A 17,021-nucleotide genomic window follows, 5' to 3' on the forward strand; every position below is an offset into this window, starting at 1 on the left:
TTAATTGATTAATTTTATTACAGGAGAGGCAATAGATGCTCAGAAAAGTCAGTGGCAAACTTAGGGCTTGAGCCCAAGTCTGACTGACTTGATGCTGTTTCTGTGATGTCAAGTAGTCTAATTCCCATCTCAGAGAGGCTAACTTAGAATTTAAGGATTTCATACCTTACCTAATAAATGAACCTGAATTATGTCTAAGGAACTAATGTAATGATGGCAACCATACAATTTTTTCAGCAAGTCCATCTGACAGTGACAGTGATGATGATGATGATGGAATGTGGCTCTCTATAAGCCAGGCACAATTACACTTTACATGTATTGACGTCCCATGAGTCTTCACCATGCTAGGAATAAGGTATGCTGATCATATTGATTGGCTGGAGTCCTGACTGGCAGGGGTGGGTAACTGATTCCAGGTAGTCAGTCTGGCTTCTGTCCGATGCTCTCTCCCCTCCTTCCTTGCTGTCCAAGAACTAAAAGAGGCCATCAAAGCACTATCTACTGACACATACCAATTACTTGGCACAAGACCACACATTTTAGTACTACCAAGGCTATGTTCCCATGCAACCTGAAACACGGGTGGAGTACTTCCCAGCACTACTGGCAGTGGTCAGGATGATAGTGATGATGATCTCAGATCTAAGAGTCATAGAAATGTTCTTGCCTGGCTCACACCTGTATCTTAGCTACTCAGGAGGCTGAGATCTGAGCAGCCTGTACACAAAAGGACCTGAGACTCTTATCTCCAATTAGCTTCCGGAAAATGGGAAGTGGGACTTGGCTCAAGGATAGGGTGGTAGCCTTGAGCTGAAGAGCTCTCAGGGACACCACCCAGGGGTAGGGTGGTAGCTTTGAGCTGAAGAGCTCAGGGACAGGGCCCAGGCAGAATTCAAGCCCCATGACCCACCAAAACAAAACAAAACAAAAAAGAAGTGTTCTTATGTCAAAATGAAGTTATAAAGACATAAAAGACACAGTAGGATCAGTTCCTCCAGTGTAAAGAATGGAAGCTCCTGTGTTATAATGAAAGCATGGAGAGTATCTGTTCTGCACATCTTGGGATGGTGGAATTGACTGTAGGCTACTATTATGTAGCACTTCTCCATTGGTCCTCAGAAAACAAATGCACACCTACAACTGAGAACCTCTTGCCCTACTCTGTCAGGGGAAGAAGTTTGCTTCCCAGCCTGACTTTCAGTGCAAAAGGTAAATCAAGAGAAGGTAAAAGAATCCCATCCTCCAATCCCTACTGCTCTGAACAATGTCTGTTTAGGGAATGGGAATAACAATAACTCTGAATTCTCTACTGAATCATTAACTGGTTAAACCACCATTACATATCAGATTGTATCCTCTTGGCTATGTGAGCTTAAAGCTTAAAACATACCTAACTTCTCCTAGAAAGTGTGGGGCAAGATAGTGTAATGGTTATATGGGCTCCAGAGCCAAACTGCTCAAGATGAAACCCAACTCTGGCACTTAACAGCCATCTACATAGATCTTAGTAAAGTTGCCCTGTTCTATGGCCCTCACCTTCCTCATCTGAGAAAGGAGACCATGTGAAGTTCTGCCTTTTGGGGTCATTGTAATCACATCTGAGGTTCAGAAAGCAGTTCGTGAGACATCACAGGCCTGTCAGTAGATGCCACAGTTCGCTACTAAGATTATCTTTTGGCTCATATATTAGGCCAGTAATCCTAAAGTGGACCAAAATGAGGGCTTGTGTTTCCATGGTAATTATGATGTTAGAATATGAGTTATGAGATGGTTTAATGGAAAGAATCTTCAGCCTTCACAAAATCAATTAAAGGTAAGAAGTAACTATTTATTGTATTGACATATTTACAATATATTACAAAAAAAGATACGGTTCTAATTTGCCTATTACACGAAGGGCTGCATTCAGGCAAAACATAGTACATGGAAACCATTTACTTCTGTCTTTGGTATTAGAAATCTACACAAATCCGCAGCATTTAAAGTCTCCAATACAAAGTATGAAATGTAGACAAAGATGCAATTTGTAATGTCATGAGAAAGGGTTCCTCTAATATCCTCTGCTACGAAACCTCTCGACCAATGAAATGCAACAGAAGACCACACACCACTTGTAGAGGAGGCAGGGAATCCGCTGACTAGAATAAACAATTATAACAGCCTACACAGGAGTATCTTAATTTGTAGGATGCTGTACTTTCTCCAGAGCAACATCTTGGCTAATAATAACAGAGGAAACATTCTTGAGACAGAGTCACAGGTAAGACTTGATGAGAAAGAATCCACTCCAAGATTATATACCTTGGTGGGGGCAAGCTTACTGTACAGGACACTTTATAAAATACATTTTCATGATCATTTACACATATACAAAAAATCTAGTTTTAGCAAATAATCGCTTCTAAAGCACAATCACAGTATACATAATTCTGAGGTAAAGGTCTTGAATCTATCCTAGAGGAGAAGGCCTAACTCATGAGGGTTTCTAATGGAAAAGGGTATCCATGAAATATCCCCGAGGGGGGATGTCAAAGATGATGAAGACATTTCACAACTGAATGCTCTTAGTTCGGTTGTAAGAGGTGAGTGTTTTTGAATGTCTGTTATTCCCAAAGAGAAACACTCAGAATTTTGTCAGGAATATGACTTCAACAATGGCAGAAATATTGCATCAACAAGAGGGTGTGTGAACTAGTCAAATTCAGTTGCCTGAACTGGGAACTCTGTGCATTCCAGGGAGAACATATTTAGAGACTCCTCATATAATTTAGGGAAGGCTTGGCAAAAGAAATGCACTGTAAAACTCGTCTTCCCACCAGTTAAGATATACCTAGGTCAGATTTCAGAAGAGTTGACTATGAGAAAATCTGGAAGTTTTCCTTCCAAAATACTCAGCAAAGCTGTTTGTGTTACTCTACACACTCAGAGAAAAATGTAGGAATCAGTCAGTATATTTTGGAGTCTCTCCAGGAGTGAGGAAAAGGCATGTGTTGAGATTGCTATTATAAAATGATTTACTCTAGCCCTTGATCAGTTTCTGTAAACACTGCTACCTTATTCAAGCTCTTGGTAAAATAAATCCAGACACCATTATTTTATCAAGTCTAGCATGGCATTTCCAATAGGACCTTATGAAAGCATGAAAGTTTTGAAGATTTAATATGGAGACACTTTCATGTGTTTTGTCTCTCCTCCCTCCCCGCCCCCTTTTAGAGGGATGAAGAGGTTGCAAATGTAATTGGGACATCAAATGAATAGTTAAAACCCTTCTGGAATACATCACTTATGATACAAACCTGAACATTTGCTTCTCACATTTTATCATGAGTAAGATCTGTGGGGAACAGTGTCCCCTGGGCAATGAGTCACCTGTTGAACAACCGAAGACTAGGCATACTGGATCTTTCCAGTATAAGGGGTGGATCTTTTCCAAACAGCAGGACTCTAATTTTGCTTCATGCTGAGAAAAGAAAAATTGATCTTTTACTTCCTGGTACCATCAAATTTTTTGGTGAATGGCATACAAGAATAAAAGTGAATATGCATCAGGCATTTACTAATGGCAGACATTTATGTTGTCTGACTCCATGAAATAAAGAGCTGAACCAATGGTTGTAGGGCTCCTTTGGGAAGAAAAACTTTTGATTCTGCCTTGGTCTATGACAATGACAGACTGGCAGGCTGTTTCTTGCACAGCTCTAGGCAAGCCATTAATCTGTCAGTACCAGCATCTTTAGAAATCCCAGTGTTAAGACTTCAACAAGGGAAGAAGGGAGGGAGGATGTTGAAAAGCCAGAAATGCAGCTTTTTCGAACCCTTCAGTTAATTCATCATGCTGTGCAGGCTTCTGCTTATCCCTTCTCCGAGATGTTGGGTGCAGGGTGCTGCGTTGGATAGAAACTTATTCATCCTCTTCCACATATGTGGATGGAAACCAGCCCATCTGAAAAAGAAAAACAACCAATAGAGCAACGTGGTTTTATACTTGTCACTTCCAAAAAATCTACACGCAGAGCATTTAGTTTTCATAGCACCTCAATTAAGCTAAGGTTTTACAGCCCACTGTAGATAAAGAAAATGGGCTTAACTGTTCTTAGGAGCCTAATACAGTAAGTGATAGAAAGGGGAGAATAAAATAAGCTTAAACAGTAATCTGCTGCTGGCACATAAATAAATATGTAAATGAAATGGAATGTGGGGATCTACTACGTGACGATTCCTATTTCTGCTCTAGAATAGGATGTAAGCACAGAAGTACTCTGGCTCATTCCTTCCCCTTGAGATCAGCAGCTATTACCAATATCTGGCACTAAACATAGAGTGTGTGCATTAATGCTTAGGTTCTGAGAAGAACAGAAATGCTCCTTTCCAAACAGGAATCTAAGGTTTGTGCTCAACTTATTTTCAGTGTGTGCCTATTACCAGCAGGGCACAAATTCCCACCTCACCCCAATGTCTGGAGACCAGGGGCCTGTGGGGTGTAGACTACACTAGGTGATGATTGCATATGACTACTCAAGGCCTCTTTCATTCACACATAAGACCATCAGAGAGAGACCTCACCCTGCCATTGACTTCTCCTCGCCACCAGCCATTGGCACTCATCTTCGTGTAAATCTTCACCACGTCCCCTTTCAACAAAGACAGTTCTCGCATGTCTCTCGCACAGAAGTCGTACCGAGCTATGGCAATGCCCAGCACTTTGGGGCTTAGCACTGAAGAGAGAAAAAAAAATAATGCTATGGAGTCAGAGTTGACATGCTGTTGGTGAACTGCCATAAGAGTCTAATCAGATGAATGTTATTGATGTGCTCAAACACACGGCTGTGACTGCGTTACACACCCATGACGATGGAAGGGAGCTTGAAGACAGCGCAATTGCTGTTTCAATCCAATCAGGGGCAGGCAAATCTGTTTCATAAAATTTGAAGAGCCACTATTCTGTCTTCATAAGCTTCACAAAAACTCGTAAAATGAAATGGTTTTTTTTCAGTATAATAATAGTAATAAAATAATCTTAATACCCTCATGAAGGCCGGGAGTTTAGCCTAGTGGTAGAGTGCTTGCCTAGCATGTATGAGGACCAGGGTTCAATTCCTTGGCACCACATACATAGAAAAAAGCCAGAAATGGTGCTGTGGCTCAAGTGAGAATGCCCAAGGACAGTGCCCAGGCCCTGAGTTCAAGGCCTAGGACTGCCAAAAAAAACCCCCAAAAAACCCTCATGAATATCTATGCTACAATCTGAAGATCCAAATCTATAATAATTTTAGCAAAATTAACCATAGAGCCTAAGTAATCTGTTCCTCATTTGAATTTCTAAGGTCAAGTCCGATGTGGTCATTGAGTAACTGCCTCCCGTATTAATCAAAACAACTGACCTTTTTGCTCCGATCCAAGTTTGTCAACTTGATCTCATCACTTTTAATTTAGAGTCACTTCTCATCTATCCAAGCTCTTTTGCTTTAATTATTAAGCATTAAACTCAGTTATTAATTTATTATATAATTTTGTTAATGTGAGGAACAGTGAAGCAAGGTTCACAGAAAAGGGCACACAAACACCACTCCCATCTTCTTCCTTTCAAATAAACACTGCCTTACAGAAAATGTAATGATGCATCTAATCAAAACCATAATGTCAGGGTGTTCATCTCTGTGTTCAGAGATTTTGTTGGCATGTTTGAATATTTTTTATGTCAGGAGAGGAGTATGCTCTGTTCTGAAAGGAAAACCACTTTCAAGCAGTGTCTGTTTGGTTGTCTCAGTGCTTTATAACACCTTTTATATTAACTTTCTACCACTGTTGCTCTTTGGGGTTATAAAGTATTTTCAATTATATGTTCAGTGATTCTGAGAATCACTCATCTGAGAGTGGTGAGACTTTATAAATCTTAAATGGTAAGAGGAATTTAGTTGTGAGAAAGAGACAAATGGGAAATCCCCTCCTTCTGTATTTCTTCACTGTGCCAGTGGCCAGCTGACCACTGTTAAAATCCCAGCCCTCCTGGGAGAGGCTGCCTGCTTGGCAATGGGGAGCTTGGCTTATTATGCATGGTTTTGTAATGACGGATACTGTTTTTTAGTCTCCGGGGGTGTCAATCATAAGATAAACGGATGGCAAGGCTGTTGATTTTCAGAACTGTAAAGGGAGCAGAAATAGGCCCTTTTATTTTACTGCTCAGGACACAAACCGCTTTTAATGGTTTCCTCACTGAAAACTGTCCCATAGCTCAGGCACTACTCTAAGAGTCAGTGAGCATCAAAATACCCCTGTGATGGGAAAAAAAGAGAAAACAACCAACCATCAGCTTAACTGAGTGACCTTGCACAGGCTCTTTAACCCCTCTATGCCACATTGTTCTCACCTATAAAATGAAAGGTTGTACTAGCCGACTTCTAGAGTCTTCCATTTCACAACTCTATGAGTCTACTGGGATTTACAGATTTATTTTTCTTAAACCTATAAGAAAATATAGTTTCCCTAGCCATAACACAGTCCTCTCTAAGTCATCTCAGCAGCATCTAACTCTCTAGAAAATAAGATCAAAATGTGTGGGTACAAACTGAAGAACTGAAGAATTGTAGAATTGATTGTCTTCTTAAACAATATCTGCTGAGTTTTACTCTTCGGTTTGGAGATAATGCTATGACTTGGGTTCTTTTCATTTTCTTCACAGAAACACAAAAATACTGCCTTTGCTTAGCTAGAATTTCTAGTCCTCAAGTGACAATTGAGGAGTACTCTCTCTCCCTTTATACTTCTGGCCTCCACGCCCCCCCCTTTCCCCCTATCCATGGACACATTATAAAATGTCACGTTGAGGAATGAACACACACACACACACACACACACACACAGAAGTGAAATGTCATGACACACAATGACTGCGACAGAGAAGAGGAAGGTGCACAGTAGTAATGAAGCTCTAGGGATTGTCTGGGAGGAGATGAATCTACATGAGAAGCCATACAGTAGTGGAAATATTTCATTTGCAAACAGAAGCAGGTTGGAGAGACATATAAAAGCAGTAAAGCAGTACCTGACCAGAAAGGAGTAGAAGAAGGGGGAATAAAGCTGTAGTCTGGAGGAGTTACAAAAGAAAAGCCACAGAACAGAGAGGGGGCTTAGAGAAAAGAAAGAAAAAGAGAGAAGCAAAGAGCATTTAGGAATTAGTAAAAATATCAATATAAATATTTGTTCTTAGCAATCATAAGAAAATTATTATATATAAGTGAGAATACCAAGCTATGGTTTTACCCATTGTTCTATCATCATTTCTAAATAAAGCACACTTTCTTCTATTTATTAACTTTATTTATTTTTGTGCTATATTGGTCTTGAGCTCAGAGAAGAGCATGATGGCTTGTTTTTTTTCCCACTCATAGCAGTACTCTACCACTTGAATCACACCTCTTCTTCTTGTTTTTTGAGATAAGAAGTGTCTCTCAGATTTGTCTTCCCCAGAGAGCTGCACAGCTCAATTCTCAAATCTCAGCTCTCTGACTAGCTCAGAATATAGGCATAAACCATCAATACCAATCACACTTTTCTTGGTTGATTTTGTCTATGACTCAGATTTATCTCTGAATAGGCACATAGTAAATCTCTTCTGCCTTCTTTTTTGGGGGAGGCAGTCATGGGACTTGAACTCTGGACTTGGGCCCTGTCCCTGACCTCTTCAGCTCAAGACTAGTACTCTACCCTCGAGCCACAGTGCCATTTCTGGTTTACTGGTAGTTAACCGGAGATAAAAGTCTCACAGACTTTTCTGCCTGGGCTAGCTTTGAACTCTCAGATCTCAGCCTCCTGAGTAGCTGGGATTACAGGCAAGAAGCCCCCAGTGCCTGGCTAGATTTGCCTTCATGATGTGATGTTCACTTTGCTACAATAGTAAGAAAGGTAGAAATTCTGGTTTGTTTGCCAATACTGGGGCTTGAACTCAAGGCCTTAGGGTTAGTTGGGCAGGCATTGTACTTCTCACTATGCCTCCAGCCTGAGAAGGGTAAATTCTCCTTATATGCTTCACATAAAAAATACCATAAGAGATTATGAAGTAGTATCAGCGAAATATGCAGAATACATAGAAAATTCAAACAAATTACCCTGATGATTTGTTGCAAATCACTCCCCCCCCACACACACTAACCATGCTTGTCACAGCCTATGTTCTCAAAGGGAAAAATGCAATAAGAAATAAGAATCACCCTGAAATCTATCAGACCTGAAAAGAAAGCGTATATTTTCCAAATTATATGCATGTGGATACTCAAAACATTTTGCTTTATCTTTTAAATAATAACATGATTCTCACATGTATCACCTGATTCTCAAGTGTTAGATTCCACAGCCAATATATTCACTATTTCATTTAATTATTTCAACTCCAAGAAGAAAGACTACAGTTCCCAGCATCCCTTGCAGTTTGGTGGGGCTATATAGCCAAGTTCTGGCCAATGAGAAAGAAGCAAACATACCAAAGCAAAAAGTACAACTAAGTACCTTCTGTTACCTTCCAGAAGAAAGGCAAGCACACACCACCATTAATTTCGTCAAGTACTCTATTTTGCTTTCTGCTATGTGAAAGCTACCAGCCTGGGTCAATGAGAAGGAAAGTCTTATCCTCCAATCCAATAGAACATAAGCTTGACCAAACCTGGGTTACTAAAACTTTCATGGGTCACAGATCACCTGCCCTCCCCACCAGCCTGAGCTGATTACTACCATAAATTTTATAGGAAAGAGACCCTGACCATCTATCCTGCTTAAACCAATATTCTTGGGGGTCTGTAACTTCTATCTAGGCCTAACCTAAAAAACTATAGAAAAGCATTTTTTTTTTACAACCAAAGATGAAGTCAAAATGGGTTGAGTAAATTGGGAATGAATTTATATATTCTTCCCACAGTCTGCCTCTTTATTTTTTTAAAAAAAAATTGTTTACATGGTACTGAGAAATAGAACCCATGGCCTTATGCATGCTAGGCAAGCACTTTACCACTAAGTCACATTCTCAGCCCATGCCTCTTTAGGAGGAACGGCTTGTCTTTGAGGAGCACAGAACTCTCCCAAGTGTTAGATCTTGCCACAAAGGAGTTGTAGGGATTCCTAAGAATAGCAGTGACCTACTTAGGCGATTACCAGACTCTAACCAAGCAGAACGGTAAGAGATTTGAGTGTTCAGTTATATCTGGAATTATGGACCTTGGAGCTCAGTATACCCATGGAAATACTCCTGGAAAACACTTCTAATGAATGGCCTCAGATGTTTTTCTTGCATCTGCCCTAAAACATGTTCTTGTTGATGATGAAAGTGCTTATTGCATTCGCACATTCTGCACTTTTAAATAAAAGCCTCAAAGATGCATTGACAAATGCCATCCCAACTAATTTTCTAATATGCCCAAATCATTTACTCCTCATACATATTATCTTGCTTGAGGTCATGATATGCCCATTGCTGAGAGGAGAGGGTCCCACTTGCAATAAAATTAACAGGACACCCCCGATTACTTAAATGATGAAAATCTGGTGTTAAGATTTGCATCCCACCTGTATGAGGACTCAAAATAGCTCTCAGTCTACCCATTACTCTAACAGTAATCTCTCCTTTCATTGTTTGCTGAATGTCTATCTTTAGTTCTCTCATGCGGGCTATTTTATTCATACAGAAATAAAATATATTTCTCCAAAACTACTCACAGAAATAATATAAGCCAACAGTCTAAAATATAACAAGAGATAAGTTATCTTTACAAGGAAGAAATGGGAAATCAATGAAAACACAATTAAGTACTATTTAAATAACCTCAACAATGGGTAGATAAATTAGATAGATACCCTATGTTTAATCTTAAAATATCTAACATTCCTAAACAATGCAGGTAATGTTTCAGTAACAGTCTGAGTTCTACTCTTGTGTCAAAACTTAGGGGCCTGATCATTTATATTCATGTCAAGTAGCTAGGATTTAAACCTTCTTAAACATGATCAAAAGTGTAATTTCAACTAAACATCAGCTAGTCTTTATGGTAGGCTTTGGCCCTACTGCCAGCTTTACTAAACTATTCTGTTTCTGGATTACTAGAAGAGACTCTTGGGTATGCCCAGCTTCTCCACTATAATGTCATGATACTTCTATTCCCCCCTCCCCCCAGTATCTCCAGTTTAACTTGTCTGGAGCCCAGCTCCTGCTCAAACTCTCACTTTTTGTTCTTAAATTTGTTTTTTGTTTTTGGGTTTTTTTTTTCCCTCAAAGCCAGCACTTTACTGATAGAGCTACAACTCCACTTCTGGCCTTTTTTTTGGTTAGTTTTTGATTATCTCCTGCACTGACTGCCTTTGAATGGTGATCTTCTGATCTTCGCCTCCTGAGTAGCTAAGAGTACAGGCATTCCCCAGGCATCTAACTAGTTTTTGTTTGTTTTTTGAATTTTCAATGACTTCCTTATTCTCATTCCTTCATTCCTTCTCTTTTCCTTCCCCTTGCTTTCTTCTTCTTCTTTTTCTTTTTTTTTCGCCTGTCCTGGTGCTTGAACTCTGGGCCCACGTACTGTCCCTGAGCTTCTTTTGCCCAAGACTCGCACTCTACCACTTGAGCCACAATTCCACTTTAGGCTTTTTTGATAGTTCATTGGAATAAGACTCCGATGGTCTCTTCTACCCTGGCTGGCTCTGAACCCCAATTTTCAGATCTCTGCCGCCTGACTCACTAGAATTACAGACATGAGTCACTGGTGCCTTGTCTTCTGTCTTTCTTTGGTGTTAAGGGTTGAACCCAGGATGGTAGGCAAGTGAGCCCTTAACCCCAGAGCTGCAATACTTCCAAACCACCTTACAATGTTCACTGAATAGCGCCAGACCCTTCCCATTCATTCTTTCTCCACATCAGATGTCTTCATCTGTAATATAACATTAATTCTTCATTAATTTGCAGCCCATCTCAATCTGGGTTCTTTATATCACTTCTAATTACAGACGACAGCTTCTCAACTGTTTGTATTTCACCTTCCTTTCCATTTTGTTCTAAATCCTCCCTTCTGACTCCACAGCCTATATACAGATACTACAAATCATCTCATTTACTGAGTAATGATAATGTAAACACTTGACCAGAGTTTGTTGACAATTTATGAATGTAGTTTCTCCTGTCTTTCTATCAACTCTGCCACAATTTCCTACTAGTTTCCTATTCCCCTTGAGGCCCTCAGCTAAAAATTCTAACCTTAAACTTCTGCTTAGTTGGGAATACTTCTGGTTGTAGGTTCTGCTTCCCTAAAACACCTCTCCCTAGATTCAAAAGCCCTAGCTCAGGCCTAGCCCATGAGCCTTCTGGACTAATCTAAACGACACTGGCTCCCTTTTGCAGGGGTCCCACGTAGGCACTTGCATCATGGCACTTCCAGGCGCTGCTGTTTAATGTATGCATGTGTTCTGGGAGGCCGTGATGAGTTGTTATATTGCCTCTGCATCTCCCACAGGATTGGGCCCAGTGCTAAGCAACTGAAGTTGCTGAATGAGCAAGGAGCCTCTCGGCAGGGTCTTCAACTTGACAGGTTCCTTATGTCTCTTGTTCCTATTGCATTTGCTCATCTTTTGCTCACTTTAACTGCTCAGTAAGACTTCCAACAAAGGCTGACAAAAATTCAAAATACAAAAAGTGATATATGTTCGAATTCTATTCCCTGGGCTTTCTGAGAGCCATAATCTATCAGTGATATTCCTACAATAACTGTAATTTTTCTGAGATACTGAGCAGCTATTAAATATTGTCTGCCTCCCAACATTAACTATTCTCCATGCCTGAGGAATCTTCACAGGAGTAGAAGGTTAATCAGTATCCTCTGCCTTCCAGTGTGTAGCTCTTGGCCAAACATTTGAAGGATTGGTAGTGATGCTTTCTTCTCTCTCTCTTTTTTTTAATGTAGCCTTTTAACTGTAGCCTGACTTATTGTTGCCATTCTCCCTCTATGTCAATTTTAACTGCCTTTGGGTCTATAATTCCCTTGAGATGGAAAAACAATATTTGAATGTCTGGTCCCTAAAGAGACAAGAGAAAAAGAGATGATACATCTCTCTCGGAAAGTATGGATTTAAATTGAGATGTAAGTAGTAGCATAATAAGGTAGAAAAATGGTTTCACTACATAATAAGATAAGCTACATGCCTACCGAGGATATATGCCCGTGTCTGCACACATATGCAGGTGGTACACAGTTTCTTCCTCAAGGTCCTCTGCTCACACCACACCTTCCCTGTAAACCTCATTCACAGAACTGGGAAAACTCAGTAGCTGTGACATTCAAAGAAGAATACTGAGGTCTTATCAAAAAGCAAGATCCATCATTCTGCTGTCTTCAAGAGACACATCTTGCCCAAAAAAGCAAACATTTTTTGAAAGAATAATGAGGTCTTTATTGTGCCTCAGACCCTTCATTCCCTCCACAGTATTCATCCAGTCGCTTTCCTGCAAGTATACCATGTGTGTTGGAAATTTCCTCTGAGACCAATCTCTCATTCATATCAATATCCATGCAGACCATATCAAATCAGTATCAAGCCTTTTCCCCTGAAGCAAGCGTTGGTTAACTTCTTGCTTTTAGTTAAGGATAGGCCCAATTTCTTCTCCTCCTCTTCCTCCTTCTCCTCCTCCAAACATTTCAATTCAATATTAGCACAAATGGAGAAGCATCTCGAAGAGACAATGAGGCAAGTTCTGGCTATTTTCCATGTGGGTGACACCTGTGTCTCCCAGAGGCTAGCCTGCATGAGGTATTATCAAACAAATGGCTCATAACTTGGTGGCTGATTATTCTCAAGTAAGAACTATCAAGAGTACAGTCAAATGCTACTTATCAACTTTTCCTAGGTAAGTGAATACTAGTATTCTCTAGTGGAAACAGAAGCTATCTGTGAAATAAATTAGGGAATATCAGACCACTATCCTGACTGATCAGTGAGTCATCTGTGGATATTCTTCCATTTTGAAACTTGACCAGGAAGAAAAATACCTCAAAACAAAGAAGCAGTTTTTTTTTTTCTTTAGGGGAAAACATAAAAGAATAACAGGTTGAGAATAAGAGTTGATTCAAAGTATTTCATTCGACCTTGGTCTGTCTATTAATGTTCATGACTAAATAAAATAATTAGAATAACTTCTCAAATGGGTACCCTGTAGAGGTCAAGCTCAACTAACACTGTTCTTAAAACTATTGGTCATCACATGGTTTTGGAAGTATAAACACAACTACATAGACATAAACATTTATGACTCTATAGACAATGCTTTATAACATAAATTAATATGTACCTATGACATATAAACCCTCAGCCTAATTTTAATTATGTTCTAAAATCTAAGTGCCAGTGATTGTACATAGAGATTCCCTTCTTGAATACTTGTTTGTTAAATATGTCATTTGAAATATGATGTAAAAATCAAGGTTAATAAATTCTTTAATAAAAAACTATTGGTCATCAAAATTATAATTTATTTCTGATTGAACAATTATCCATTGTGTGTCTCAAAGAACTTGACCCTATACATTTGCTAATGATTTAAAATTTCGACATTGTCTAGTACGCAACTTTCAGTTGTGACCAGCAGATGCCTTCACTATCATTAATGTTAGTAAGAATATTAGGTAATTGACAAACTATTATCAACACGAAAAACTTGGGTTTGCTTCTGAAGACTGGCTTAGAGGTACCCTGTAGACTCAGATAAGCAGTCCAGGAAGTTCTGTTTGGTAAGATTGTCTACAGATGGCCTAATAGCAGAGAACATGCTGAGAATTTAATGAATGTTTAATTTAAATTGGTGATCCTTACCCTGGCTTTATTTTGGATTCAGACATGTTTTCCTTTTAGATTCCCCAAAATATTCATAGACGTAGTATCAAATATTTGCTCCTCTGCCTCTCAAATAAAACTAAAATCTTGCTTAGTGGTTATTATATAGTTTATATATTATCAGTGGAAAAAAAACCAACTAGCCATGATTCCAATTACTGTCATTTAAATGAGGGCTGACAATATGTAATTTCCATGAACAAGAAATGTAAAAATGTAACAAGGAAAAGTTATATCTTGGATTTCTAGGGAAAAAAATGTAAAGAGCTGCTTGGTATTCAGTTCTGCATAGTACAATTATATAAGATTACTAGCAAGAAAACAAAGCAAGTGTAAGGTCTTTCCTATTGGGATGGAAAATTAGATCATTTGACATTGCCTTGGGATTTTAGATTATTTATAGTCATATAGTTTGTCAAAATGTGAACCTGACTCTGACTCTATATTCTTTAAAAGTAACTGGCAGACATTCATTAAATAACTAAAGTAGCAGGACTGTACTAGGATACTACAGGAGTCATAACAAATAGAATTTCTGACTTCAGAGAACTTACAAATTAGTGAAAGAGCAATCACATACAGAAATTATATAGTGATGTGGAAATAATTCATTTGGGGTTTTATTCATGATGTGTCAGGCTCCAGCACAGCTCTAAGCACAAAACAAAATCTACTTATCTTCTAGTTGTTCAGATTCAAAGTCTTAGATTCACCTCCCAGTCTTGTCTTACTACTTTCCTCACATCTGAGAAGTCACAATATCTGGCTGTGTCACCTTCAAAGTCTATCAACCCTCTGGCTACAAGTAGCTCCAAGCCACTACTGGCTCCAAGGCTCCACCTAGACTAACAAGCCAGTCTCCTAACTTGTCTTCTTGTTTCTTAATTCCTCTATTCTTTCAGTCTTATTTTTTTTTCCAATAGAGAAGTCCATGAAAAAAAATCCCATGAAATATTACAGTAAGAACATGTCTCTTCTTTGGTGAAATCCTTCAATCACAGTTTCCATTTGTCCCAAAGAAAATGCTAAGTCCTTTAGGATTTTGAAGGATCTGGCTTCCCTTGCCTCCAGGAACTCATTCATCCCCTGCTAAGTCTTTGTTTTGGTGACAACATTCATGTCATATCTACTTTCCTTCATACTACTATTTATTCCCTCACTTCCCTGAATGTTATGAAACATAATTTTTATGTGGTATATACCAAAACTAGCTCAGTGCTCAAAGACTGGTGATGACCTTTCAGAAATGCTATAAAAAGGAACTCCTTAAACAAACCTTTGCCAAAGCCTAGTGAGTGTGAGGCATGTAGACAGCAGAATTCCTAGGAATCCTTATCTATTGTGGAGAGATTAGGCTATACCTTGTTATACATAATGACAGTCTACACTTACTGTTAAGTAGATAAATATTGAATGGAGATAACAATGAATGCAAATATGAGTAAGTGAAAGAAAAGCCCTATCTGAGTCTGAAGTCAATTTCTCAATGCCAACAGGCAGAAGAGAATTTCAGGGTAAAGAATTGATAGTTCACACTGATCTAGACTTCAGTAGGGGAAGTAGTCTATCAGTGGAATCTATCAGGGTTGAGGGCAGGGAAGAGCCCTGTTCCAACCCACAGAGCTAGAAGTCTGGTTTAAGTTCTCAGGAAGAAAAATGGGAATTCTTCAATTCAGATAAATGTAAATGTGTTTTCCAGGCAAGGTAGCATAAAAAATTAAGTTCTTGTACCATCGCTATCATGACAGGACACTTTAGCCAGCTAGGGAACATTACACATACGAACTGCATGAAGACTAGGTTTTTTGTTTGTTGTTGTTGGGGTTTTTTTTTGCCAGTCCTGCGCCATGAACTCAGGGCCTGAGCACTGTGCTTGGACTTTCTCAAGGCTAGAGCTCTACCACTTAGGCCACAGCACCACTTCTGGCTTTTTTCTATGTATGTGGTATCAAGGAATCGAACCCGGGTCCTCATGCATGCTAGGCAACCACTCTACCACTAGGCTAAACTCCCGGCTCGAAGAGTAGGTTTTAATTTGAAATAAAGTTTCTGAGAATGGTCAGTATGAATGACAAGAAATATGAAGAACCTAAGTGCTGCTTTTTGGAGCTATGAAATATTTAAACTGTAGCTTTGAATATGGTTACCTGACTCTGTAGAACTTATAAGTCATATTCTGAAGGGATCCTGGAGAGCGGTTACTAATTTTAAAAGCCATAAGACTTGAGATAAAAATGCCTTATAGTAGCCCATAAAACTCTTGATGTCAGTCAGTAAAAAAGGGGGTGGGGGCATCATAATGATGTACCTAGCCTGGCTGATCAGGTGCTAAGAGAAAAAAATATTCTAAGGACATCACAGACATGTTGACAGAAAAGGATGTAAAACTGTCACCAATGCGATAACTAACTTAGTCTACCCCAATAATGTATATATAGGGAGGAAAAGCCAAAAGCAGGAAATAGGAACAGGAAATCAAAGCAGCAGGAGGAAGGAAAATGAACACATTAAGAATGGCCCAGTGAGTTTTGTGTAGCAGTTCACAGTGGGCAAAGGTGTGGAATCTATGGAAGCTGGGGCAGGAGCAGTCCTGATTGAAGGAGCTGAGCCATCTCACACTTCCCACGCTTCAGTACTTCACACCTACTGATGCTCTGAAGGCTCATAACAGGAGCCTTAAATACCATGATTCAGTGCTGTGTGATACAACACACCAAGGAAACCCTGGGTATACTATCACTTCTCTGTCAGGGAATATGTCCTCCCAGCAAGGTTTCTTATTTGTTCCCTGTTTTGACAAAGGAAACTTCCCAGGATAGTTCTGGCATAGTCTGTGGAATATTCCATTGTAAACTCCTTTGAATGTATGAAGGAAAGGATTTGAAAAATAGCATCGCTTGTCATTTAGCACTTTGCGGAACATCAGACAAGATACTTAGCTTCTTTTAGTCTAAATATTTGGATACATAATAAGTATTTGCATTTATTTTCGGAAAGATGCTCCTGTAGGTGTGCCTAGAAACCTGCACTGGCCTGAAGTGTTGTTTGTTCTCTCTCTTTGGTGCCCTTCAATGGGAAACACTTGTTCACTCTTGAATGACCTTGACATTTTAAAAGAATGCAGGCTGATTATTTGCAGGATAGCCTTCCATTTCCATTTGCTTGAT

The 17,021-nt window shown here is 39.4% G+C and overlaps 1 protein-coding gene across 2 annotated transcripts in view; it reads right to left on the reverse strand.

Annotated features, from left to right (window-relative positions):
- Positions 1 to 3,079: 3,079 nt before the first annotated feature.
- Positions 3,080 to 17,021, reverse strand: part of Vav3 (vav guanine nucleotide exchange factor 3) — a 337,639-nt gene continuing 323,697 nt past the window's right edge. The window contains exons 26-28 of one of the 2 annotated variants that reach the window (XM_090334298.1): positions 7,046 to 7,129; positions 4,567 to 4,718; positions 3,080 to 3,946 (exon numbers count right to left, since the gene is read on the reverse strand). In XM_090334298.1, coding sequence (XP_090190424.1) covers positions 3,905 to 3,946; positions 4,567 to 4,718; positions 7,046 to 7,129 — 278 coding nt within the window. In that variant the 3' untranslated portion in view covers positions 3,080 to 3,904. The remainder of the gene's footprint in view (positions 3,947 to 4,566; positions 4,719 to 7,045; positions 7,130 to 17,021) is intronic. The other variant, XM_090334297.1, reaches the window with a different exon arrangement.

This window comes from Megascapheus bottae, chromosome 6 (genome assembly GCF_031878675.1).
Source record: "Megascapheus bottae isolate mThoBot1 chromosome 6, mThoBot2.hap1, whole genome shotgun sequence".
In the NCBI taxonomy this organism is placed as follows: domain Eukaryota; kingdom Metazoa; phylum Chordata; class Mammalia; order Rodentia; family Geomyidae; genus Megascapheus; species Megascapheus bottae.